We start from the raw sequence: 25,300 nt of genomic DNA, 5'->3' as shown, positions 1-25,300 counted from the left end.
TAATTCATTGCATGATTTATTTTTAGCCTGAAACAACTGCATCCTAAAAATGGAGTTCCTGATGAGACAGGGGCTGGGCAGAGCTATGCGAGGTATCTGGGGCTGGGCCGCCTAGCCTGGCTCTGGTTCTACACATGCATGGGTGTGAGTCTCTGCACGCTTCGTCCCAAGCCCATGATTACAGTCAGCAGCCGGAGAAGGTGAAGAGGGGGTTGTCGGGCCCAGTAAGGGCCAAGGAGAGAGACGAGATCGGCCTCTCTGCTCCTCACTGCTGCCAGCAAGTCCTCTAAGGCACCAGCCTCTTTCCTACACACCGTGTCTCTGGGAAAGAAAAACAGAACTTCGCCCAGATGAAGAGAACCCACCTCTTTGTGGTGGCGGTCTACCTGCTGTCCTCCTGCAGGGCAGAGGAGGGGCTGAACTTCCCCACCTATGACGGCAAGGACCGCGTGGTCAGTCTAACCGAGAAGAACTTCAAGCAGGTTTTGAAGAAATACGACTTGCTCTGTCTCTACTACCATGAGCCCGTGTCTTCAGATAAAGTCGCGCAGAAACAGTTCCAACTGAAAGAAATCGTGCTGGAGGTGAGTGGGGGGCCCCCAGACCACGTGGCCCAAGGGAGCGGGGAGGTGGCCAGTGGTCGGCATGGGAGGACATGAGGTCGCTGAGAGTATATCCTCAAGTCTTGCCGCATTTCAGTCTCAGGCAAATCTGAAGATATTCTTGTTGCCAAGCTGGGATGTGTGAAAAACAGGGGTGGGTCCAGACTCTTAGGACAGGACAATTGAACGTGCTGCATGGTGCATAATAGTCTGTAAAGATGTAAAGTCTGTCATCTGATGGTCCTCTTGATTTCTCAAGGGCAATAGTTCCAGCTACTCTTTTTCTCAGAGAATGTTAAAGCGATTGTTAAAAAGCCTGACTGAAATGAAATTCAGGGTTATTTGCAGGTTTCATTCGGCGTGCTCATTTCCTACTCTTTGTTCCCTTAAGTCTCCCCATGATCCTGATGAAGCAGGAGTCATTTGACCTTGCCTGTCCTCGTGGGTCAGATGGGGAATATCACTAAGCGATGAGCCTCTCCTGTGACTCGGTTTCAGTCAACATTGCACAGTGTAGATGTGGGAAGATTTAAGCTGCGCGTTCATTAATGGGAATATTTCTCTTTCTCAGAAAGTTCTTGGTGTGAGTTCAGGGAAGATGCTGAAGTCAGTTCTTATTTCATCTGCATTACATGGCCTGTCCGTAAACCTGGCGCTGGGACCCGTTCTCTAATCGTGTGTGAGTGCCCCAGGAACTCCTCCCACAGTGTCTCCTGGACAGTTTCAGATCGCTTACACTCAGGAACACCTGTGAGCGCCAAGAATTCTAATAGGCACCAAGATCCCTTATCAGTCCCCAGGTCGGGCTCAGCCCAGGCACAAATCTGAGAAAAGGACTCCTGGAGAACTACAGCAGTTTATTAACCGGCGCAGCCAGAAAGCTCAGCTCAATCAGATGCGTTTTTTTCTTTCTTGTTTTCCAGTGTTATTGAGACATAACTGACATACTTTATAATCAAAGACTCTGATGCACAGAAGTACCATGTAAAACCCACGTGGATTTTAATTCTCAAGCAAAAGTGGCTGTAATAAAATCCAGGAAAACCACCCCAAACACATCAAAATAGCTTTGATAATTAAAAAAGTATTGCAGAATCCTGTGTCTCCCGATCACCACACACATATCTATCTTCAGAGGATTTATATACGGCAGTGTGGTCATTACAGGGAGCTCTGGTGGACAAGAAACCTCTGTGGGTTACGAGTGAGGAAAAAGCAGGGACCGTTATTAGGTCTTTGTACTATATATACGGGAAAATTACAGGCTGGAGAAAACCAGGACATACAGCACAGCTGCTGCTCAGCCCATGAAATCCTCACTCACATGATTGTCTCCATCTCAAACTGCCCTACTCAATTATAGAGACGTACTTATGAAAAGTTAATTGAAGGTATAAGGATTCTACCATATCTGCTTGTATCTATCCACTTAGCCTAGAACTCAAAAAGAATGCCAGTGCAAGCAGTGACCCCATTTCTGATTCCCTGTTATATTAACACACATGCACACACACACACACACACACACACACTCACACACAAACTCCCCCAAGAATCTGTCTCTCCCAAAGATGAATTCTGTACTCCCAAGGAAAATCCTGAGAAGGAGCTTTGCCCTGGACTTACCATCCTTCCAGCCACCTTTGATCCAAGAGTGCCCGGCAGAGACTGACAAGGAGGAAGTTGAGCACAGGAGGTAGTCTGATGCCCCACGGACTCCTAAATCACTAAGGGAAAGAGACCACAGAACTTGGAGTCAGGGGTTCCTGATTTATATTCTGACTTTGCCTCTACTGGACGCATGACATAGGGCAGGTTACTTAATTTCTCTGAGCCTCATTTTCTTATCTATAAATGAAAAAAATAACTATCATACAGGCTTATGAGATGATTAAATAATAATAATCAGCATTTATTGAATGCTTCCTGCGTGCGGGGATTGTGTGTGGTAGCTGGTTTGATCTTTACAGTACTTCTCTGATGTAGATAGTTACTATCCCCCTTCTACAGATGGGGAAACTGAGGCACAGAGAGGCTAAGTTGCCCAAGATCACTCTACTCGTGTGGGTGAAGGCAGCTTTAGCCCCTGTACTGCGTTACTGCTGGAATCAGATGAGACGATGTACAAGGAGCTGGTGGATACCCTGTTCAGTATTATTTCAAGAGTCTTCCTTAAATAGAGTACTCAGCCTGTGAGCCCGGGCCTGGTGATGCCAGCTGTATCATCTGTATCAGCTGAGAGGCACGGAGCCCCAGAGGCGCTGCTCATGCAAATGTCCAAACCCTGGGGGAGGTAGGGCTCCCTCCGCGCGGGTCGGGGAGGGGAGGGGTGGGCCTTTGTTGAGATACCTGTCAGGTGCCCGCTGTTCCTCAGAATCCAGGACAAGACTGGTTCCAGGAATCCCATGACTGATACGAGAGGGTAGATGTGAGCCTCTAAATTTCTTTTGTGGTCAGAAAAGCCTATTTTGTCCTCTTAATTCCCTGGACTCCAAACCTACACTAAGGAAAATATCCTGCCCATCCCAGAGCTGTGTCTGTTTGGGATAGAAGGAAGGGAGGAGACAGTGAAGTCTCAGCCCTGGGCAGACAGCACAGGAAGGGGCGGGCTCCTTCCCTCCCAATCGTTTGGGAAGGTGGCTGTCTTTCTTCTTTTTGAATTTTATTTTATTTACTTTTTATACAGCTGGTTCTTATTAGTTATCTGTTTTATACATATTAGTGTATATATATGTCAATCCCAATCTCCCAATTCATCCCACCACCACCCCCCCGGGGAAGGTGGCTGTCCATGTTTTTTTATCATAACTCACTATGACCTAATGTGTACAGACACATACACAGGTGAAACAAAAGTTTCATAGGACAACACATTATTATTTGGGGAATACTTGCATTTAAAATACTTTTGTCTCCTATTTTATTGTTATTTTCTATTCTTCTATTGTATTTCATTAAAAAAATACTAATCCCAACCTATTAAATTGATTTCCCTCTCCGGTGATGAGTTGCCATCCTCAGGTTGAAAACCCGGGGAATTTCTAAGGGTTAGAAAGTTAGGAATTAGAAGTTCAAAACTCGTCACATAAAGGCCATCCCATTCTGATAAAAAAAATCCAAAGGTACTATGGTCAATGTTTTGTCTGCTGCTGTAAGGACTGACGTTGAAACACCCAGAAACAGTCCCATCCACAGGGTAAGGAGGCCACTGCCCGACTTGGGGCCTTGAAATGCAGATCATTTAGTCATACATCTGTCACTTACTCTAGGTTGGGCCTTGGGGTGCGCGCCGTGGATACCGGGAACGTGAGGCACTCAGGTGGCTCATAGCCTGATGTGGAAATTATAGTGCAATACAAATGAAAGGCCACAGTGCAACGGGGTCACTGTGACAGTAGGGCAACATAAGGTCCTCTGGGAGCGCAGAGGAAAGAGGAAGCACCCCGCCCTCTGGGAGAGATGTGGAAGGCATGACAAGGAAGAATTGATGTGTGAAAATGAGTAGAATTTACCAGACAAATAAGCGAGGGTTGGAGAGGGAACCGCAAGAGCTAAGGTTCTGATAGCTCCCAAATCTTTTTCCACCCCACCAGCTTTTTCCTAAAATTTGGCCACGAGGGCCTCGTTCCTTTAGGTAAAATTTTTATCCCTACTTAGTCAAGCCATCTGCGAGAAGCCATCTTTTAAGACATTGCTATCCATTTACACTTCCATCGGATCAAGTTTGAGTTTTATGTTGAGAGCAGGGTTTGATAAGGGGAAGAGGAGAAAGGGAAGAATATGAGGCCATTAAAAGCTTAGGCAGAAAAAGGCTAAGTCAAATGGCACCGGGAGGCATCACATTCAAACTTTGCTTTGCGTTTGGTTGGGGTCTAATTCTGGGGGACCCCAGTGTTGGTGCATTGTACGTAGCTCTATACAGATGTTCTGTAAATGCTTGTTGAATGAATGAGTGAAGTGTTAGAGCTCAAAAGAACCTTGTGAACCATCTAGATTTTTCTGAACCTCTCACGTCATACATGCGGCCTTCCAGTGTTGTGACTTACACAGCTGGTAATCCTGATTCTTGGTTGGGCATTTCATCCACAAAGTAACAACACACTAGTGTAAGAATATGTTAGACTATGTGGAAAAGACAAAGCAGGCAATAAGAACTGCCACCCAGAGCTAAACATGGTTAATGTTCTGATAGAGTTCTTTCTTTTTTTTCTATGCATAAAATCATGTTTTCCAATTAGGTTTATACCTTTTTTTTTTTTTTTTTTTTTTGCGGTACGTGGGCCTCTCACTGTTGTGGCCTCTCCCGCTGCGGAGCACAGGCTCCAGACGCGCAGGCTCAGCGGCAATGGCTCAAGGGCCCAGCCGTTCCGCGGCATGTGGGGTCTTCCCGGACCAGGGCACGAACCCGTGTCTCCTGCATCGGCAGGTGGACTCTCAACCACCGCGCCACCAGGGAAGCCCATATACCATTTTTATAGTTTTGTTTCCTGCTTATTTTGTTTCAGTATATTGTGAGTGTTCCTATGTCACTAAATAGCTTTAAATTCTTGACAAACATAATGTTAATGCTGGCATAGTATTCCATTGTATGATCATACATATTTTTAAGATAATTTCTCTGTTTTTTTTCTTTTAATTTTTAAAAAAATTTTTATTGGAGTATAGTTGATTTACAATGTTGTGTTAGTTTCAGGTGTACAGCATAGTGAATCAGTTATACGTATACATATACTCACTCTTTTTTAGATTCTTTTCCCATATAGGCCATTACAGAATTTCTCTCTTTTTGGACACTGACACAATTTTCAGGGTTTTAAAAACCTTTGTCTATTTATATTTTTATTGTTGTTTTAATGGACATTCTTTGATTTCTAGCTAGGCTGAATTTTTCATAAAATTATTTGCCATTTACATTTTTTCTTATTTTTCTATGTCTTTTCCCCATTTTTTCTATTGAGGTGTCAACTCAGATTATAAAGGGAGTTGCAATTTTGTATACTATTTCCTTCAGCTTTGGCCAAGTCAGCAAATGTAGTCATACCACAATGGCTGAATCCTGTTAGTACCGCAAGACTCAGAGACACAAGAGGAGGATACGGGCACTGAATTTGATTCTTCCTTACTCCCTTGTTGCCTGCTTCCACCTTCGCCTTGAAACTGCAGTGCAAGTGCTATGCCTATCATGTTCTATAAATATTGCCAGAGAAAGTCCTCCCACATTCGACATCACTGACCTCTCTCAGGTTGAAATGCTTGAGAGGTGGTGTGCTCTAACGTGGGCTTCCAAATCAGACAGGCCTGGGTTTAATTCCCAAGGAAGTCTGTCTGTGTTCAGGTTCCTTACTTGTGATGTGAGATGCCGGAGATGGCGTGAGGATTCAGTGAGGCAGGATGGCAAGAGCTCAGCTTCTGGCACACAGAAGGTACTGGAAAAATGCTGACTCCTTTCAGCCCTCACCCCCTTTCAGTCGGGATTTTAGATACAGCCCAGCCTAACCCGTCACTTTAGAGACTGAGGACCCCAGGCCACTTTCAGAGAGCTCAGGACTGGTGATGTGATGCCATGTTGCTTATTCACAGCCAGCCACGCCCAGAAAGGTGGAGTGACTTTCCCTGATCACAGACCCTCTCCCTCTGATGGCCAAGGCTTACGGAGCCTGTGTCTGATAGATTCCACAACATCATCAGCGTCAGTTCTTAAATTAGGCCCCTTCCACATTTTCAGTCACACTGCAGCCTCCTTGCATTTAAGAAGTTCTTCCATTCCCTTCAGGCTCCTTCTAACTCACTCTTTCTCTCCTTGGAGACATATGTTGGAGTTCTCCCCCTAGATTGGAAGCTTCCTGAAGGCAACTGAATTCAAAGCAAACTTGCTGAGGGGGGAAAGCTTAAAAAAAAAAAAAGAGATGGAATCAAGTTCCTATGGACAAGGACAAAAAAAACTGCTTGTGAACCAAAAACACAACTGAATGAATGACCTGGTCATGTGACAGAGGATGCCTTGATGTCAGAAGGAACCCCAGCAGTATGGTGTCCACGTCGTGAGTTCCTGAGCTCGCTGGAAACGGTGTCATGGTCCTGCCAAATGCCTAGGCCAGGTTTGGGGAACCATTTACTTCTTCCTCTTCCCCTCCTATCTTCACACAGATCTTATCCCCCAGTCCAAGGCCCATTTCCTTTCCTCTACACCACTCCACCTCTAGGAAACCAGCATTCTAACCTGAAAAAGAAGGAAGGAAAAGGTGAAAACTTTTCCTAGTGAGCTTCATGTGTACGGAGAAATGATTTCATGGCCACTTAAGCATCTCTAGAGGGAAAGGAGAAAGGAGCCCTCAGTGTTGGAACCGCTGGGCACTCTGATCACATTCATCTCCAGAGCTGAGGCTGTGCACTGTGTATGTATGTCCTATGGGAGCAACTAAACACACCAACCTGTAACCAATATACATTTACAGGATTAGGAAAAACTACAGGGGATTTTTCTCAGGCAAGTTGGTGAGTGTTTCAGAACATGAAAATACGTACTGTGAATCCTTGAATAGAAATATTCATTCGTCAAATATCTTTTGCTCTTAGTGGGACTCTCAGGAATCATAGCATGAATGAATGAGTCACTGAATAGGTGGTGAACAAGCAATGCTTTCCACACTGTGAACAGTAAATATCACTTCATTTGTTTAGGGTGACTGGTCCCTGGGATTGGCAGGCAACCTGGGGTCCTGGCACAGAAATAGCCACATCACTCCGGTAGTTGCCCGCCAGGTTGACCAGCTGCACCTGTTGTTTCTCGGGAGGTCCGAGGCTGCTTCCCCTCTGCATCTCCTCTGATGCTTCCCCAGAGGATCCTCTCTGCAGAGCCTTCTGCTCTTCCTGCTTAAGGAGGTCCCACTTCGCTCACCACAAAAAAGCCACTGCCATCCCCACACATGACCTGCCCAGGGGCTCTCTCCCGAGCCCTCTTGGATATCAAATGGCAAGATCACTCCCTAAAAATTATTGGAAATGGCCTGTCCACCAGCAGGGAGGGTTATTGTTATGACTGATTGTCCAGGGCTGGTAAGCAGGTTATTTCCCAATACTTTTTCGATGGTGATTCCAGAACAGATCATCCATTAGGCCCTACAGGGGAGGAGGAGGCTGGTCCCATCATCTGTGGCAGAACCAAGAATCTGAATCCCGTGCAATGCAGGCTTCTGGGTTCTGCTAAGTGTCCTAACGCCGCTGCTCTCAGTCTGCCAAAGCCCACAACAGACCGAGCTCCCTTCTATATTCAGGTCTCAGTTTCCTAACCAATCTATATATCAGTGAGAAATCTTTGGGGGGGTGACTGCAGCCTCTTTAGGTTCTGCCACATGCCCAGTGTCGTCGACATGACTTTTGTGCACAGCCATCCTCGTGTATCCAGCTTCAGGTGAGGTCGCAGTGTTTGGGCAAAACAGACAGCTGCGGGTCAGAGTAACTGAATTTCTCTTTCATCTACTATTTGATCCTGGTCAAGTCACAAATATGCATCGCATTTTATTCATCTAAAACATCAACTGTGTGCTTTCTACCTCAGTGAATTAAGAGAATTCAGTGAACAAGATTTCTCATAAGATTATAAGAAGCTGGACAAGTGTCAGGTATCATTACTTTGTTACGTTGTTTACTACTTAGGAACTAGGTAGCCTGCTGAGTGCCTGAAATACAGCTGGTGCTTATCCAATGCTAATTCCCTTCACCTGTCACTTGAAAGGTAGCCCCTGTTCTTGGCCAGTTGCAGTAGTTCTCAACCTTGGCTGCACGTGGGACTCACCTATGGAGTTTTAAAAAACACCTATGCCTGGGTCTTTCCCACCCCCCCGCCCCCCACCAGCACTGATTTAACTGGTCATAGTGGAAGGGATGAGATCCAGGTGCTACAGTTTTTCAAAGCTCCCTGGGTGATTCTAACGTGCAGCCAAGTTTGGGGACCACTTGAGGCTTGATGCTCAAAATGTGGACGGCAAACCACACCAGCGGCAACGGTATAACCAGGGTGTTTGTTCCATTTAAACAGGATCCACAGGTGATTCGTAGGCATGTTAAAGTTTGCAAAGCACTATACTGGTCTGTTGGGTTGGAGAAATTTTCCAGATGACCATAATCATGTTGCACCTGCTTGACCTTTGGTCTGTTGACTCTCCTGAATGACAATGGACCTGTCAACATTCCTCTGATTTGGAAAACTGCTGAGACACGAAGTTGGTTTGGGGGCTGCAGGGATTCAGGTCTGCTCTAGGGATTCTGCCAGGTCTCCCAGTCTTCTCCCACGGTCCCCTCGCTCACACAGTCAGTGATGAATACTTTGGACCTCCTAAGAAAGGGAAGATCTGGGCCCATGGGAAGCCTCCCCCTCCTTGAGAGGTTTCCAGTGGAATTACAGGGGTTTCTAAGGCCAGATCAGAAGGTGCCTTAAAGAATCTTAGATCAGGTTCCAGGATTTACCTTCAGAAAGGGAGGAAAAGCATCTATTTGGTTGCCATGGCACACTTCCCTTTTCTCCAAAAGAGATGACAAAAATCTGAGAACCCTGGGGGTATATGAATATGGGATACTAACATGTTAGCATGTTTAACAGAAAAGTATTGGGAAGCTGCTCAGAGAAAACTGGTGAGTGTTCTATAACGTGGTACTAAGACTTGTGAACACCCAAATAGAAATATTCATTCTTTCATTTATTTGTCAAATATTCATGCACTGCTTACTTAGAAAATGCAGATGACATGGTCCCTGGTAGCTAAGGAGTTGGTCTTCTTTTGTTGATGATGAGAACTCACTTCCTTTAGGTCTATGCTGTGTCATCTCATGAAAGAAGTCATCCTGACCACCTATATAAATCACACTGTCCAAGCACCCCCTTATCCCTTCAACCTTACTTTATTCTTCTCCATAGCCCTTGGCTGATGTAGTGCATATCGTGCTACACTGCTGTAGAGTGTAAAACCCACAGAGACAAGGACTTTGTTCTCTTCATTGTTGTACTCCAGCACCTAGATCAGTGTCTGATTCACAGCGGGCTCTCAACGGTGTTTGCTGAATGAATGTTAAATGAACAGATGAGGATGGAGGGTTATGGAAATGGCACTTATTATGAACTTACCATGAAACATGTCCAATATGGGTGCTTTGCATATGTCATTCTGTTGAACTCTTACAACGTAGTCTCACATTATGTACAAAGAAATGATTCCATAGAGTTGAATAGAAATTGCCCAAAGTCACAAAGCTACAGAATGGCACAGCATGAAGCAGGATTTGAACCCACGTCTACTTGTTTCCAAACATCATGTTCCTTCCACTACACCAAGGAACTGGGACTGCTAAATTGGATCGCTTCCTGTTTGTAAGCAGGGCCAACTTACAAAGGGACAAGTGTCTCTAGTTTGAATTCTGGATTTTCACCCACACTTAAGCAGTGTTTAATTTCACAACTGGACTATGTGTGGAACTGAAGTGACTGGTGTGAGTAGAGGGACTAATGCTTAGCACCACCTACTTGGTATTTAATAAATGTTGGGTGGGTGGGTAGAAGGATGGATGGAGAGAAAAGAAAAAAGAATGGAATTACAGATTCATTGCCTACATTGGAAATATATTTCTCCTTGATATCTTTAAAAAATTAAATCAGTTTTTAAAAAAGAATTGAGTGGAAATGTGAAAAATTAAACTGAATCTGTCAGATTCAGGGAACTGTTTGTCATCCCTGCTTAATCCTGCTGAAATATGGGTAAAACAGATTCTTTTTTTAACCATGGGACTCTCAGTCCAAAATACATACACAGTATGGGCAGAAACCTCTGGGTTCTCTAAGGCTGATGCTGTCTTCAAACCTATTTAGCACTGGAAAATGTCCCAGTGGTTGCATTTCCAAACCTCAAGAGAGGAAGACAAAATGAAATTTTGGGAGGCAAGTGAATCCACAGATGGGATGATGTGGGAACACTGGGCAGAGAATCACAACACACACAGGATTCAGGTATTTCTTCCAACTGCTCACTGCCCAAAGATGGGATTCTCCAAACTCGCACCTGCTGCACTCGGAATACTCAGATGAGGTCAGGCTTATTTTGTTTTGGCTTTGAGACTAAATCCTCGCGTAGAGCCAGCGCTCTCAGAAGATGAGCGCCCAGGCTCACTCTTCAGTTGCACTTCTCCTTAGAGCCCACGTGCCACTGAACTGTTGGATGCGTGTTTGCTCTGCACTTCTCAGTAATAAAACTAGAGCCTGGGGTGAGATGGTGAAAAGACAAGAAGTGTTATGGTAAGAGTGTGGATTGAGTTGATTACAGTTAAATGTTCTCTTCCATACACAGAATTAATACGGAAATAGAGATTTTACAAAATGGCAAATACAGTGTTGATTCAGAAGCTTTTAGACCATTGGAACCTTCTTTTCTCACTCCTCCCCCCCGCAAAAGCCCTCGATAATATTCAAGCCCAAATAGGATATCTAGTCACCGTATCCTTGAGGCAGACCTCCTCCCAAAGTTATACATTTCTAAATGGAGATATGAGAGACCAAAAAAGTCACTGTGATAAAAGTATTATAAGGATAATTGTAGTGTAAAGTAGCAAAATAGAAACAAACAAAATCTGTTTCAGAATCACAAGATTTTTCTTTAAAAGCAGCAGCCCTATTGCGGTTTGAGCTTCACTGGTTGGTGTGGAGTATTTTTGCATAATTATCAGCTCAGCCTTAGCATCTAAAATGACTTGTTCCAAAGAATCTGAAAAAGGATATATATACATAATATATATATGTTATATATATTATATATCATATACCTGTACAACTGAATCACTTCGCTGTACACCTGAAACTAATACAACACTGTAAATCAATTCTACTTCAATTTTAAAAAATAAAAACAGGATGTATTGCAAAAAAAAAAATAATAACTTGTTCCATTAAAAAAGCCAGTCCCCACAAAGTACTGCAGCTGTCCAAGGGAGCCTCTGAGGTTCCCTCTTCTGTAGACTGAGTGTGGTTTGATCCAGATAAGCCCTTTCTGTTTGGAAAGACATGCAGGAACATGGCCAGAGCACCATCCTGCCGTGTGATGGGCTGGGCAGGCCGGAGCCACTTCTCAGTGCCCAGGGAGCCTGTTCCAGGAGCGCCCGCCTGCTGCCCGGTGCCCCAAGCCAGGCAGAGCTCTCCTCACCATCTGCCGTGTGCTGGGCAGGGAGACGGGCCAGCAGATACTCCTTCACACGCTCACCTGCCTCTACCTTACACTGCCCTGGCTCAGCACCCCAAGCCATTCCTCAGCCTGGCCACACACACCCAGCTTCCCTGTGAAGGAACTGAGAGCATTTCCTGAAGCCAAAGGAAGGAGTGAATACAACCCATGAACATCAGCCCCGCACCGTGGCCCAGCAATGCAAGAAGCATACACTGAGGAGGGAGACCCCGTGGGTCTGAGTCCTTACACTGTCCAGACAGTTGGCAGGTCACTGAGTTGCTCAAGGCTGAGCCCCTTCCTTTGTAAAAGACAGACCACCAACCCCTTGTCCCAGGGTTCCTCTGAAGAGAAAAGAGGGGTGTGTGTAACGTGAACGGCCCACATCTGGTGCTCAGGAAAGGACTATTCTCGAATAGTACATTGAAAACTAACTCTCAGGTTAGTTATACGTGGCGTTTTTTGTCATTAGCAGATGTTATCAAAATAAGCACTAGTCAGACATTTTTTTGAGGAAGTGCACCAACCTATGGAAAGTCTCGTTAGAAAAGGGAGAGTCTCTATCTGGCTGCAGGAACGCGGTGGATAATGTGTGGGACTCTTCCCAGGAAGGGGGTTACCAAGGGGTGTCGGCATTTGGGCTACCAGACTGCATTTTCACAGGCTCTCGGGAACAGAACTCTGCTGAGAAAAAATTGGAAAAGGGCATGGCCTCACCCCCATGTCAGTCAAATCCATTCCCCCCCCCAAATCCCATTGCAATAATATTTTTAGTATGAAAAACAGAAAACAAAAAAAACCCCTGGACTCCAGGAACAGCCTCCCTCAGTCAGTCATTTTGGACATGACAAAATGCTACCCAGGGAGATCGTGTTTATATGTTAGAGACAGTTGTAAGGCGGTGGTTCTCAGGGTGTGGACCCAGGACCCGCAGCATGAGCGTCTCCTGAGACCTAGTCAGACATGCACACTCGTAGGTCCCATCCCAGGCCTGCCGAATTAGGAGTTCTGGGTTGGACCCAGCAAGCTGGGTTTTTACAAGGCTTCCCTCCAGGTAATGCTGACGCGGGCTCAGATTCAAGAACCACCGGCTTGGGTAATGAGGTTGCCCTATAGTGAATTTCTAGGGAACAAACATTCATAAGCACTTGCATACATGTTACTCCTGCAAGAATTAGATCTCGCATTTTCAGATTAGAAAATTGAAATCAGAGAAGTTGTGACCTGCCCAGAGTCTCATACCTGATAAGTGGCAGAGCCAGGATTCGGGCCCAGGTCCCTCTGAGGCCCAGATGAAGGGAATGTAATGTAATGGATGAAAGCTTGGGCCCTGGAGCCAGAGTGTCAGGGTTGGAATCCCAGCTGTGTCACTTAAACGCTGTGTGGCTGTGTGCCCAGGCAAGTTGGTTAACCTCTCTGTGCCTCTATTTCCTCATCTCAAACTTCTACTTCATGTGGGTTTTGTGAAGATTCGATAAGATAATTCATGTAAGGTGTTGGAGCAGTATCTGGCATGTAGCAAGCACTCAATAGACGCTATTTTTATTGTTGTTGTTATACTGCTTCTCAATGTGGTGGAGTGGAAAGAACACATAGCAATGACCTCTGGGTCTTTTCCTTGGCCTTGACCAAGGTGATAGCCCCAAAGTGCTAATAAAAACAATCAACAGCCTCCCTTTCCCTCAAGGCTCTTTTAGAAGCGTCCCAGTCCAGCCCCAAGAGGCCCCCACGTTCACTTGAATCTCATAAAATAGCCGTTCCATTCCCTTGCCTGCCTCTAGCATGGACACATCATGTGCCAACCCCCCAGCTATACATAGCCCGGGCCTCATCTGAGGGCGGTGGAAAGTGACAGATTACGAGAGATGAACGTCAGCTCTCCGGTTTCAGGGGAGGACACAAACAGTAGTTGAATTGCTTGACGTGTGGCCAGATGGTATCAGGGACAGTGGGTGAAAAGAGCTGTTTGGCTCTTGGCTTACGTGGAAAGACCAGGGTTGCAGCCAGGGTATTTTTAATGACTGGCCTGAGGGACATTCACTTGGAGCAAAGATCTGTGACATTTTCCCCCAAATTTCTCAGCCCTTGATTTTTTTCAGATTCTTGACCCTGCAGAAAGTAACCCCCCGCATCAGCTCCCTTTAATAAGTAAACACTCCCTTGTCTCTGCTACCGCGTGCCTCCCTAGCTTCCTCTGACCATGAAACAAATCAGTCTTTCTCCTCCAGGAAGACCATTCTTGGGAAGTGGTACAAATGTATCTTTCTTCCTGTCCGTCCTTGGTTTAGGGCTGAGATGTCCCACAAAGGGACTGGACTTGGAGGGACACACATAGACAGAGAGGGCATCTTGCATGTCCTGTCCTCTGAGGCCAAAGGGAACGTGTCCCCTGGCGCTGCTGTGTTAGTATCCCCTTCCCTTCGTGGCAAACTTTTTGACCAAGTGATCCACATCTGCTCTAATGTGTCCTTGCCACCCACTCGTCGGCCACACTCTCACTGCTTTGGCTTCTGTCCCAGCTCCTCGCTAAAGGTCACCCATGTCTTACTATCCTGAAAGGAGAGACCTCACAGTGGTCCCATCTCTGTGACTCCCTGCAACACTTGATCTGACCACCTGCTCGTTCTCAAGCTTCTCATGACTTCGGAGTCACGAGACTGTGTTCCTTGGTCTCCTACTTCTCCCACAGACCTCTCGGCCTCCACACAGCCTCCTTCTCTCACCTCCTACAAGGCGGCCAGTCCTGGACCCTGTGGTTTTCTCGTACACTCTCCTCACTCCTTCACCCCTCACTTGCACAGTGCCTTCAGGAGCTCTCCCCCAAGCTCCAGGTTGGCACCTCCAGCTCTTGGCTGGATTTCCATGCCCGTCAACTCATTGCATCTAAATCCAAGCTGAGAAGCTGGCTCGTGGTTCTGGCATGCCCTCCTGACATCTCTGTTTGCCCTTCACTCTGTTCCCTGGCTGGAGACCCTGGAATCATCTTGCCTCCTTCTCTCCTTGGTTCCCCGCAGCTTCTCCAAAGTCATGAAATAGTTACCAGGTCTGAATGATTCTCAACCTCTAACATTACCTCACAAGTTACTTCATGGGCTGCCTTAGCTGGAGACCAGTCTTCTCCCACTCAGTCTCCCAACCGGTCGCCTTCGATTCTACTCTCCTTTCTATCTGTCTGGTCTACGCCCTTAGATCAACCCTCTCCGAACTCAAATTAGCCATATTGTTCTTCTACTCAAACATCTCCCAATCGGAACCGCTAGTCCTAATATTCCAAGTCCTATGTGCTCTTTTTCTAACATGCCTTAAATACACGACGCCTTTCAGCTCCCCTGAGAAGCCCTCTGCTCGAGGACAGAAGCCTCTTCTCTTACACTCACACTGTGCATTTGCCCCTCCAAACCTTCACCTATTTCTGCTGCTTTTTCTTCCTTGGATGTCTTTGCTGCTCTCCTCTGCTTATCCAGACACTCCTCCTGTTTCAAGGTCTAGCTGGTCTCCCCTCTTTCTTCCATTCATTTATTTAATAAACTAATATTTTTGAGCTCTCCTCTGCTCAGGTACTGTACTGGGTGCTGGAGATAGTATATGGAGAAAAGCAGACAGGGACATGGAGCTTACAGGCTCGCACGTAGATAGTTGATAGACAAATGATCGTATAAGTGAACGTGTACTTACAAACTGAGAAAGGGCTGTGAAGGGGAAGCACAGGGCACCATGGACAAGTGTAGAAAGGGCACCCAATTCAGACTGGGAGTCAGGAAATGCCTTTTGAGCAACTGACATTATGTGCAGACTTCAAGGAGAAATAGGAGTTGGCAAAGAGTGGAGGGAAAGATCTTTTAGGAAGAGGGAAGGGCATGCACAGAAGCAGAGCATGTTGAGTGTCTTTGTGTGAATACAACCAGGCATCCCTGTGGGCAGCTGCGGCCCATGTCTTGGTCTAGGACATGGGAGCTGAACGAGGTGATCCTGTGCAAAGACCTCCTGATTCAGGAAAGAATTTGCTGTTTTGAGCAGCCGAAGACGAGTGTGTTAAGTAAGAGGCAGAGTGGCCCCAAATGAGGCTGGAGAGGCAGGCAGGCCAAACCGTGCAAGGCATTGCTGGCTATGTTAGGGATTTTGGATTTCATCTTGAGTGCATAGAAATTAAATCTATACTCCTTATCATAGCTTATGAAGCTCTGTATGATTTGACCTCCCTGCCCACGAGCTCTCTTGCTCTATCTCCATAGCCCTTATTTTCTGTCCTAGTCCTTTAACGCTTACCAGCTAATTTTTCATTAGCTTCCTCCCTAATGAAATCACAAGGTCCTTGACTCTGGAATGTGTCTTACACTTTTGTTTAGCTTGGAACCTTGATCACGGTAGGTCCTCAATTAATAATTATTGTTCTTTTTCCATCCCAATATGTTAGGCTTTGGTATTTCTGAATTAGTACAAGGTTCAGAACCCTATCCAGCTGTCAGAATAGTAAGAAGAAAATATAACACTTATTAAGCACTTACTGCATGCCAAAAACTGTGTCAAGAACTTTACACATTATCTCATTTAATCTTCTTCAAAACAGCCTTATGAAATAGATATTGGTATTGCCCATATTTTACAGAAGAGTGAGCACTTATGACCAAGTCAGGAATCCAGGTCTCTGATGCCAAGCTGTGTACTCTTAACCACTAGGATTCCTGGGTCATTTATTCATTTAAAGCTGAGATCTATTTCTACCACATCATTACAGAGGTAACAATGGTACAATAAATACCTATACAATGCAAAATTTAAAAAGAGAAAGGACAGGGGGCTTCCCTGGTGGCACAGTGGTTGAGAATCCACCTGCCAATGCAGGGGACACGGGTTCGAGCCCTGGTCCCGGAAGATCCTACATGCCGTGGAGCAGCTAAGCCCGGGTGCCACAACTACTGAGCCTGCACTCTACAGCCCGCGAGCCACAACTACTGAAGCCCGCGTGCCTAGAGCCCGTGCTCCACAACAAGAGAAGCCACCACAATGAGAAGCCTGTGAGCCGCAGCAAAGAGTAGTCCCTGCTCGCTGCAACTAGAGAAAGCCCATGCACAACAAAGAAGACCCAACACAGCCAAAAAATAATCAATAAATTTATTAAAAAAAAGAGAAAGGACATACTATGAATATCCACATTTTTACTACTGAGTTATGCATATTATTTAATATAACTTTTTTATATAAAGTTATTTTTGTACTCAAAAGAATCAGCAATGGTCAAAGCAAATCCTAATGTTCTTGGAAAGAATGAGCACTGCACCAATGCCCAGCGGCTGCATGTACCGACTGATGAGACAACCCCATTCTCTAGGATGGACAAGAGGCAAGACCAACCGAGAAGTAACCAACCAACCAACCAACCAACCAACCAGACAAAACCAGCAGGGGAAAGATTATAAGTCAACAGGAGAAAACTGGAGTCCGATCTGAAAAGAGTATTCCAGTTTTCTGGGAATTTAGGAAACATATTGACTCTATCTTTTCTCCTCCTCATGGTTGTAAATTTTAATCACTGTAATTGGTAACAATTTCCTCTTCGCCCTTTGGCTCAAAAGACTCTTAAACTTTTGAAGTACTTGGGCCAGTCCATTCATTCATCCAAAGTATGCTGAGTGTCTCTAAGGAACTATATGAGATACAGAAGAAGCACAAAATGGGCTTTTTCTCCTTAGGGAGGAAAGATGCACAATACAGAACCCTAGTGATTGCAGAATAAGAGCCGGAGTGCTGTGTCCCTGTAATGGGCTATTGGAATTCACAAAAACGAGGCTGGACTCAAAGATGAGTCTGGAGCTGGGCTTTGCAGCCAAGGCCAGGCTGGCAGCAACTGGAGTGAGCCCGGTGGGATTGTGGTGCAAGAGAATGGAAACTAGGAGCTGGAAATCTAGGACCAGAGCAAAAGTGGAGATGAAGCCAAGTGGGAGAGGCAGACAGTGTCTGGCCAGCCCCATCAGCCCAGCAGGGGTTCTTGATCCTGGAGAGAACGGTCATGTTAGGAGTCAGCCCAGAAGTTCCCAGTCTTTCGCCACAGCCCTTCTCCCCCATCCATCTCACTGCTCTCTCTTGGGTGGCTGCCAGCCCTGGCCACCCTTGACCTAGGCCCAAGAAGGGTGCTTGCTAGGGCTGATGGAAGTGATGACAGAGCTCAAGTGGGCAGGCTTTGGGCCTAATCGCCGTGGGAGGCGAGAGTGACAGGACGCCGCAGGGATTGTGTGTAAGGGTACCAAGGAGAAGGTGGGCAGGTGTCAGCTAGCACAGGTTCCTGGGCCATCCGTGACTGCCAGCTCTGTCTATCCATCCGTGCCTAGGACGATAATTGGCTGTGCTTAAACAGAAAAGCAGAAAAACAGAACTGAGTTTCCCTGAGCTAGCACCTTCCACTCATACATCTTCAAATGTCACATATAAATACCAATAAGGTAAGAGAAGGGCACGCTTTATAAGCCTAGGAAAGGCACACATTGGCATCTACCTAAGAAACCAATAAAATGTGGTGACGTATGTCTAGGAGAGGTCAGAGTTAAATTCTCTGTTTAATTCTCAGTTAATCTCTAATATTCTTACTACTATTAATATTTCTCTCCTACACTTAAGGTGAAGTGGCCAACAGGGCTAAGCATGGCCCGTGGGTCACAGCTGGAAAATATTATGCCAAGCACTTTTGGATGAACTGACAAGCATTTATAGCCGTTTTCCGGAGTGTGGTACGGGACCTGCTGCGTCAGAATCATGGGGCTTGGTAGTGTGGTTTATGAAAATGTAGACACTTGAGTTCCACTCCAGCTCTATTCTCTACTTTCCGGTGCTGAAGCCCAGGAAGCCCCATTTTAACCAGTGCTCCAGGTGATTCTTATGCACACAGACGTTTAAGAACCACCGTTAGAGGCTCATGCTTTAGGAGTTGGGAAACTTACTAATATCACAAAGCCATCAGGTCTCATCATCATTAATTTTTAATGATAGAGAGGGAGCATTTAAGTTAAGGTTTTGACAGCACTAAATAGGACAGAGTGGCTTACACTGAAAACCAGAAAACTCATTCAAAAATAACCTTGTCTAATAAATTGAATGCAATAGACTAAAGCCAAGCGACTTCGCAGAAAGACCTGTTTAGGCATTACAGGGATGCTCAAGATGAGTCATAATCTAAACACTGATGATGTCTTTCATCCTGAGCCTTTCCTAGTCTCAGTCAAAATCTAAGAAAGAAGAGAAAACCGCCTGAGGGGTGCGGGTGTCATTTGTTATCTGTGTCGTGTCCACCGCCCACCCCCCATCACCAGAGGCACTCCACAGAGCAGCTGTCTGCGCTTCCGCCCAATATCCTTAGCCTTAGAGGAACTTAAAACTCTAAAACTTTTAGGGAGTTCCCTGGAAGGCTAGTGGTTAGGACTCAGCACTTTCACTGTCATGGCCCAGGTTCAATCCCTGGTCAGGGAACTAAGATCCTGAAAGCCATGGGAAACAAAACAAAACAAACAAACAAACAAACAAAAAACTCTAAAACTTTTAGGAAAAAATTAGAAAAAAATTTCAGGTTACGGGATTAGGCAAATAGTTCTTAGACTTAACACCAAAAGCACAATCCGTAAATGGAAAAACTGATAAATATGACTTCATCAAAATTAAAAACTTTAGTTCTGTGAAAGACCCTATTAGGAGGATGGAAAGATAAGCTACAGAGTCGGAGAAAATATTTGTAAACCACATATCCAACAAAGGACTAATATTTAAAGAGCTCTCAAAACTCAACTACCAAAAGTAATCTATTTGGAAAATAGACGAGATGTGAACAGGTATTTCATGGAAGACAGTTTACTGATGGCAAATAAGTTCATCATCATTAGCCATTAGCGAAATGCATTAAAACTGTAACGAGATATCACCACACATCTATTAGAACAGCTAAAATGAAAATTAGTGACAATACCAAATGTTGGTAAGGATGCAGAAAAACTGGATCTCTCATCACTACATTGCTGTTGGGAATGTAAAGTGGTACAGCCACTCAGGAAAACAATCAGCAGTTTCTTTAAAAACTATGCAATTATGATACAACCCAGCAATTTCACTCCTGAGTATTTATCGTAAAGAAATTAAGACTAACCTTCACACAAAAAACTGTACATGAATGTTTATAGCAGCTTTATGCATAATAGCCAAAAACTTGAAACAGCCCAGATGTCCTCCAATGGGTGAATAATTGAAGAAACTGTGGTACCTCCGTACCACGGAAATACTGCTCAGTAATACAAAAGAATGATCTATTAATATACACAAGAATCTGGATGAATCTCCAAAGCAATATGATGAGTAAAAAAAGACCAACACAAAAGGTTACATGTTATATGATTCAACTTATATAACATTCTTGAAATGAAAAGAAATGGGGAACAGATTAGTGGTTGCCAAAGGTGAGGGAAGAGATGAAGGTGTGGTTGCCAAGGGTTAGGGAAGGGATGAAGGTGGAAGCAAGTGGATGTGACTATAAAAGGACAACATGAGGGATCCTCTTGGTTATGTTCTGCCTCTTTACTATATAAATGCCAATATCCAGTTTTGATATTGTATTATAGTTTTCCAAGACGTTACTTTGGAGCAAACTGGGTAAAATGTACGAGGGATCTCTCTGTATTATTTCTTACAACTGCATGTTTATCTACAATTATTTTTTTTTAATTGTAAATAAAGAAATGTAATATTAGTATTACATGATCTTTTTGGTAGCTTCTCCACTCTATTCTATTTTAAGCTTCCATTCAGCCAGGTGGCAGGAATCAGATCTCAGGCAACTGAGGGTCTCCCTACTTCCTTATATCTAAGTTTCAGGGAGCTTAACATGATGTCAGTCTTGTGTTTGGTGTCATCATCTGGGCTGGTATCCACCCAGAGTAGTTTATAGCCATCTGTCCACCTGACACTGTTGTATCCTCTTCACCTTCGGGGCTATACTTCCACCCAGGTACTCTGATAGTTCTTCCTCTCAACTGGAAGCAGGAAAACTTCAGAGGCTGCCTCTGGTCTTTTTACCAGATACACTCAATGGGCATTCTTACTCCTCAAGCCCACGGGGTGGAGGGACTTGAGGATTATCTTGGGTACTGGGGTCACAGGTCTCCTTTGTCCTAAGGTCCCTCAGCCTATCTGGCATCTTTTGAGACCCCACCGAACCCAAGGTTCATTTGGTAGCTGTGATGGGCTCCAGGCCCCATGTTAGGTATCGGTGGGTATCTAGTACTTTTTGCTTCCTTTCTGATCCTGCTGTCTCCCAATTCAAATTTTATCTACCCTGAGGGCAGAGAAGGGTGTGCGACAAGGTCTTCCAAACCTTATATCTTAGATCTGGTCCTTATACTTTTCTCTCCTTCCTTCTCAGAATTCTACTGAATCATCCTTCTCCTGAGGGCATAAGCATAGAACCCCTACATTGCTGCTTGAACTGGTCACAGAGTAACAGGAAGTATGGAGGAAAATCCTCTTGTCAACATATCAACATAGTATCCCATGGTATTTTCTACAGTCTTTCTGATCTTGATTCACTTACTCTCCTACTTGTCTCTCCCTTCAGCTTGTGGCCCAAGTCCTGGAACATAAAGATATAGGCTTTGTGATGGTGGATGCCAAGAAAGAAGCCAAGCTTGCCAAGAAACTGGGTAAGTGTGATTTTCTTTGAGATATATCATGAAGAAACAAATGTGTCTTGCAAAAAAAAAAGTACGGTCATTTTTTCTTGCATGATTACTAGACTATTTTTGAATAGATTTAAAATGATCCTGCATACCTTAGTCTTGGCTTGGGGAAGAGTCTCACAAAAGTAAATACAGGTCTGAATTAAATAATTTCACATTAGTCATCTAATATATCTTTGTATCAGTACAAGCAAGAGGGTTTCTTCCTGGAGAAATGGACACTAAAGATTCAAACCTTGGGCTTCCCTGGTGGCGGAGTGCTTGAGAGTCCGCCTGCCGATGCAGGGGACACGGGTTCGTGCCCCGGTCCGGGAGGATCCCACATGCCGCGGAGCGGCTGGGCCCGCGAGCCATGGCTGCTGAGCCTGCGCGTCTGGAGCCTGTGCTCCTCAATGGGAGAGGCTACAGCAGTGAGAGGCCCGCGTACCGCAAAAAAAAAAAAAAAGATTCAAACCTTTATTTCCAGCTTCTAGATCATGTTAAAAGGCTAGCTTCTCGATGGCGTTGGGAAATATAAGTTAGGAATTTGGAAGTAACATATACACACTACTATAAATAAAATAGATAAACAACAAGGACCTACTGTATAGCACAGGGAACTATACTCAATATTCTGTAATAACCTATATGGGAAAAGAGTCTAAAAAAACCAAATATATATGCATGTATAACTGAATCACTTTGCTGTACATATGAAACTAACACAACATTGTAAATCAAATATACGTCAATTAAAAAAAAAAGCCTAACCTCTCTATCTCCCTGACATGGTGATCTCTTTGAGGGAGATCAAATCTCTTTTTCCAACACCTATTATTTCCTGACCTCTTGGCTGAAGCAGCCAACAAAGAATGTCATTAATAGTAGTGACTCTAGGGTCCCAGTGGTTTCTAAATTTAAGTCCAAAGCCCAGCTGGGCATTGTCACCAAGGATGAAAGGGAGGATTTAGATGAGGTATGGTTAAGCAAGCGACTGCACAGCGCAAGTTGTAATCTCTTGTGTCAATATGTCATGGTTAAGTGCAAGTGCGCTTTAAGATTCTTACACCTCTAATCCCAAGGAGAGAGAATATAGGTTACTCCGCTGGGTTGAAACACCCCCAGATGTGTATTGCCCATTTCACTTTTTCTGCATGACCAGTGAAGGATGGCTATTAAAAGAGAGCAGGAGGTTATAAAACAGGACCTTTGAAGAAAGGTTAATTGGATTTGGAGCAGTAAGCACAGGATAAAAAAGATTAGTGGTGGTTCAGTAAATACCTTCAGGCACACGAAAGTGCATTATCTTAGAGAATTTCAAACAACTGTTTTCTATTTTATGTTCAAGAATAGCTTTTTTAAAGAAAGATTTAAATTGTAAGAAACAATATTTAGGGTTAGCTACAAGGAAGAACTCATGACTATAAAATAATAATGAATTATTAAGAATGCCTGGGGTATCTCTTTCCCTGGAGATAAATTAAGAAGTTTTTTTCCCTTGAGCAGGGGAACAAAGCATGTTCAACTCTTTCCCTAGTCAAAAGCAAGTTGATGAGCTGTCCAGCGCCTCTTGATACCCTAGTCTTCTCCCTTCCCACTGTTTTTTTTTTTTTTATTATTTTTATTTTTTTTGCGGTACGCGGGCCTCTCACTGTTGTGGTCTCTCCCGTTGCGGAGCACAGGCTCTGGACGCGCAGCCTCAGTGGCCATGGCTCACGGGCCCAGCCGCTCCGCATGTGAGATCTTCCCAGACCGGGGCACGAACCCGTGTTCCCTGCATCGGTAGGCGGACTCTCAACCACTGCGCCACCAGGGAAGCCCTCCCTTCCCACTGTTTTAATGAGAAGTTGAATTTGGGAGAATTTCCAGTAAATTTAATTAGAGGAAAACGCTGGTGTTCCAGAAATCTAAAAATTCACGGAGGACAAGCTGGGTAAATATTCATAAGAATGGACTGGTGGATATCCTGACCATGGAGGATGTGATGGGGGTTTAAATGTCTAAATGAACCTCTAAATGAAATGGGGCGGGTTCTTTCTGACTATTCGATCCTCGGAGTTTACAGGACAGTTGTATTTTGTGAACCTGCTCCGTGATCTCCATCCCCATTTCCATGTGCCTGAGTTTGGTCTCTGGACTGGTGCAACAACCTCCTAACTGGTTTCACTCAGAGAAAAATCTAACAGCGGGACACTGGCTGAGGTTCCCCATGGCACCCTTTGTGATCAGTCACTGCCTGCTTCAGGGATACCTGGCCCATTGCTCCTTTAGGTTTACAGACGGTGCTCCATGGTGTGCCACGGGTTCTTCAGAAGTGCCCTGGGACACGGTGGGCAGCCTCCCTTTCCTAGAGGTTCTGCAGAAGAGTTCATCTGGAGAAGGCATCCTTCAGCTAATCCGAGAGTTTGAAAGCAATTAATCTAAGGAATTAAGGATGCCATGCCATTGGACTTAAGGCCAGCCTCAGCTATTTAGCATCCCCGGGGGGAAATGCAGTTCTCCAGCAAGCATCTGTGAAAGTACACAGCATTACACTGAGAGTGATGGAGGGTAGGAAAGAAGATGCAGAACCTGCCCTTGCAGCGTTATCAGCAGACTGGGAAAAGATGTGCAGAATTCAGTTACAATAGAAAAGCAAGCTGTTCATTCTGGCTGCAAACATTTATGGGGGGCCCAGTGTGTCCAGACTCCATTCAAGGCGCTGGGATCCCAAGAGGACAGCAGCCCTACCCTTATAGAGGGCTCGCTGTTATAGCGAATACCTCTAAATGGAGCTGAGAGCAGATCCATAGTGGCAAGGGAGATTGGAACGGCCTTCTCTGGAAAAATGGGTCATAAGCTGAGACCCAAAGGAGTTGACCGAGATGGGCAAGGGGGTGGTGGTGGTGGTGAAGGTCACTCTAGGCCCAAGGAGAACATCTGTGCAGAGAATCATGTGCTGTGATTTTTCCTTCATGTTCCCTTTCACAGCAGCTCTTGGACAAAAAGCCAAGGGAGTTGCACAGGGATGAGGAGTGCAGTTCTCAAGGGAGCACGGGTCCACCCAAGGGAGGATATAAAGGATAGGGCTGGCACTAGGTTGTGGAAGGGCTTGAATGTCAGGCTAAAAAGCCAGGTAGGCAGTGGGCATGAAAACTTTTTGATAAGAAGAATGGGGTCAGCAATACTTTTGGAAAATTAAAGCAGTGGTGGAGTGGAGATTAGATTTTTGGTTCTTGACTAGTTCATTTTGAGTTTCCACTCTGGGAGCCCTTCAGAGGTGTGGCTGCAAGGGAACTGATCCTAGGGTTCATGCTAGTTCCACTGAGCCTGACCCCATGTCACCCAGGGACCCTGAGCCAGACCGTGGCCAATAGGATGGCTCTTCCTACATCGGAATGACTTTATTTGGGGAACTCTTTGTTTCTTTTTTAGGTTTTGATGAAGAAGGAAGTCTGTATGTTCTTAAGGGTGATCGCACAATTGAGTTTGATGGCGAGTTTGCAGCTGATGTCTTGGTGGAGTTTCTCTTGGACGTAAGCATTTATGCACAGTGGCCCTGCATGGCGCTGTTTGGGTTCAAATACAGGGGGAAGTAAAAGCCCAAAGTAAGAACAGAGAAGGTGAATAACCTGACCTGGTCTAAGAAAGATATCTCAAGCTTCACAAAAAACTAAAGCATGCCTATATCACGGCAATACGTCTACTGGGAAGCTGGCCCTTCCATCACCTCAGAAACTATTTTATTAGCGACCGGAGGGTCACAGATCGGGACTGTGTAGTAGTAAGATGTTAATTCTCTTAGCAATTATACACAAACATCCCCAGAATC

The 25,300-nt window shown here is 45.1% G+C and overlaps 1 protein-coding gene across 1 annotated transcript in view; it reads left to right on the top strand.

Annotated features, from left to right (window-relative positions):
- Positions 1-240: 240 nt before the first annotated feature.
- The window catches only part of CASQ2 (calsequestrin 2), a gene marked incomplete at its 3' end in the record, with an annotated part of 61,842 nt that continues 36,782 nt past the window's right edge, over positions 241-25,300 (top strand). Inside the window, exons 1-3 of the mRNA XM_079942459.1 lie at positions 241-584; positions 21,390-21,474; positions 24,904-25,004. Coding sequence (XP_079798585.1) covers positions 351-584; positions 21,390-21,474; positions 24,904-25,004 — 420 coding nt within the window. The 5' untranslated portion in view covers positions 241-350. The remainder of the gene's footprint in view (positions 585-21,389; positions 21,475-24,903; positions 25,005-25,300) is intronic.

This window comes from Stenella coeruleoalba, assembly GCF_951394435.1.
Source record: "Stenella coeruleoalba genome assembly, chromosome: 1".
In the NCBI taxonomy this organism is placed as follows: domain Eukaryota; kingdom Metazoa; phylum Chordata; class Mammalia; order Artiodactyla; family Delphinidae; genus Stenella; species Stenella coeruleoalba.
This window is presented reverse-complemented; position numbering and strand designations above follow the sequence as displayed.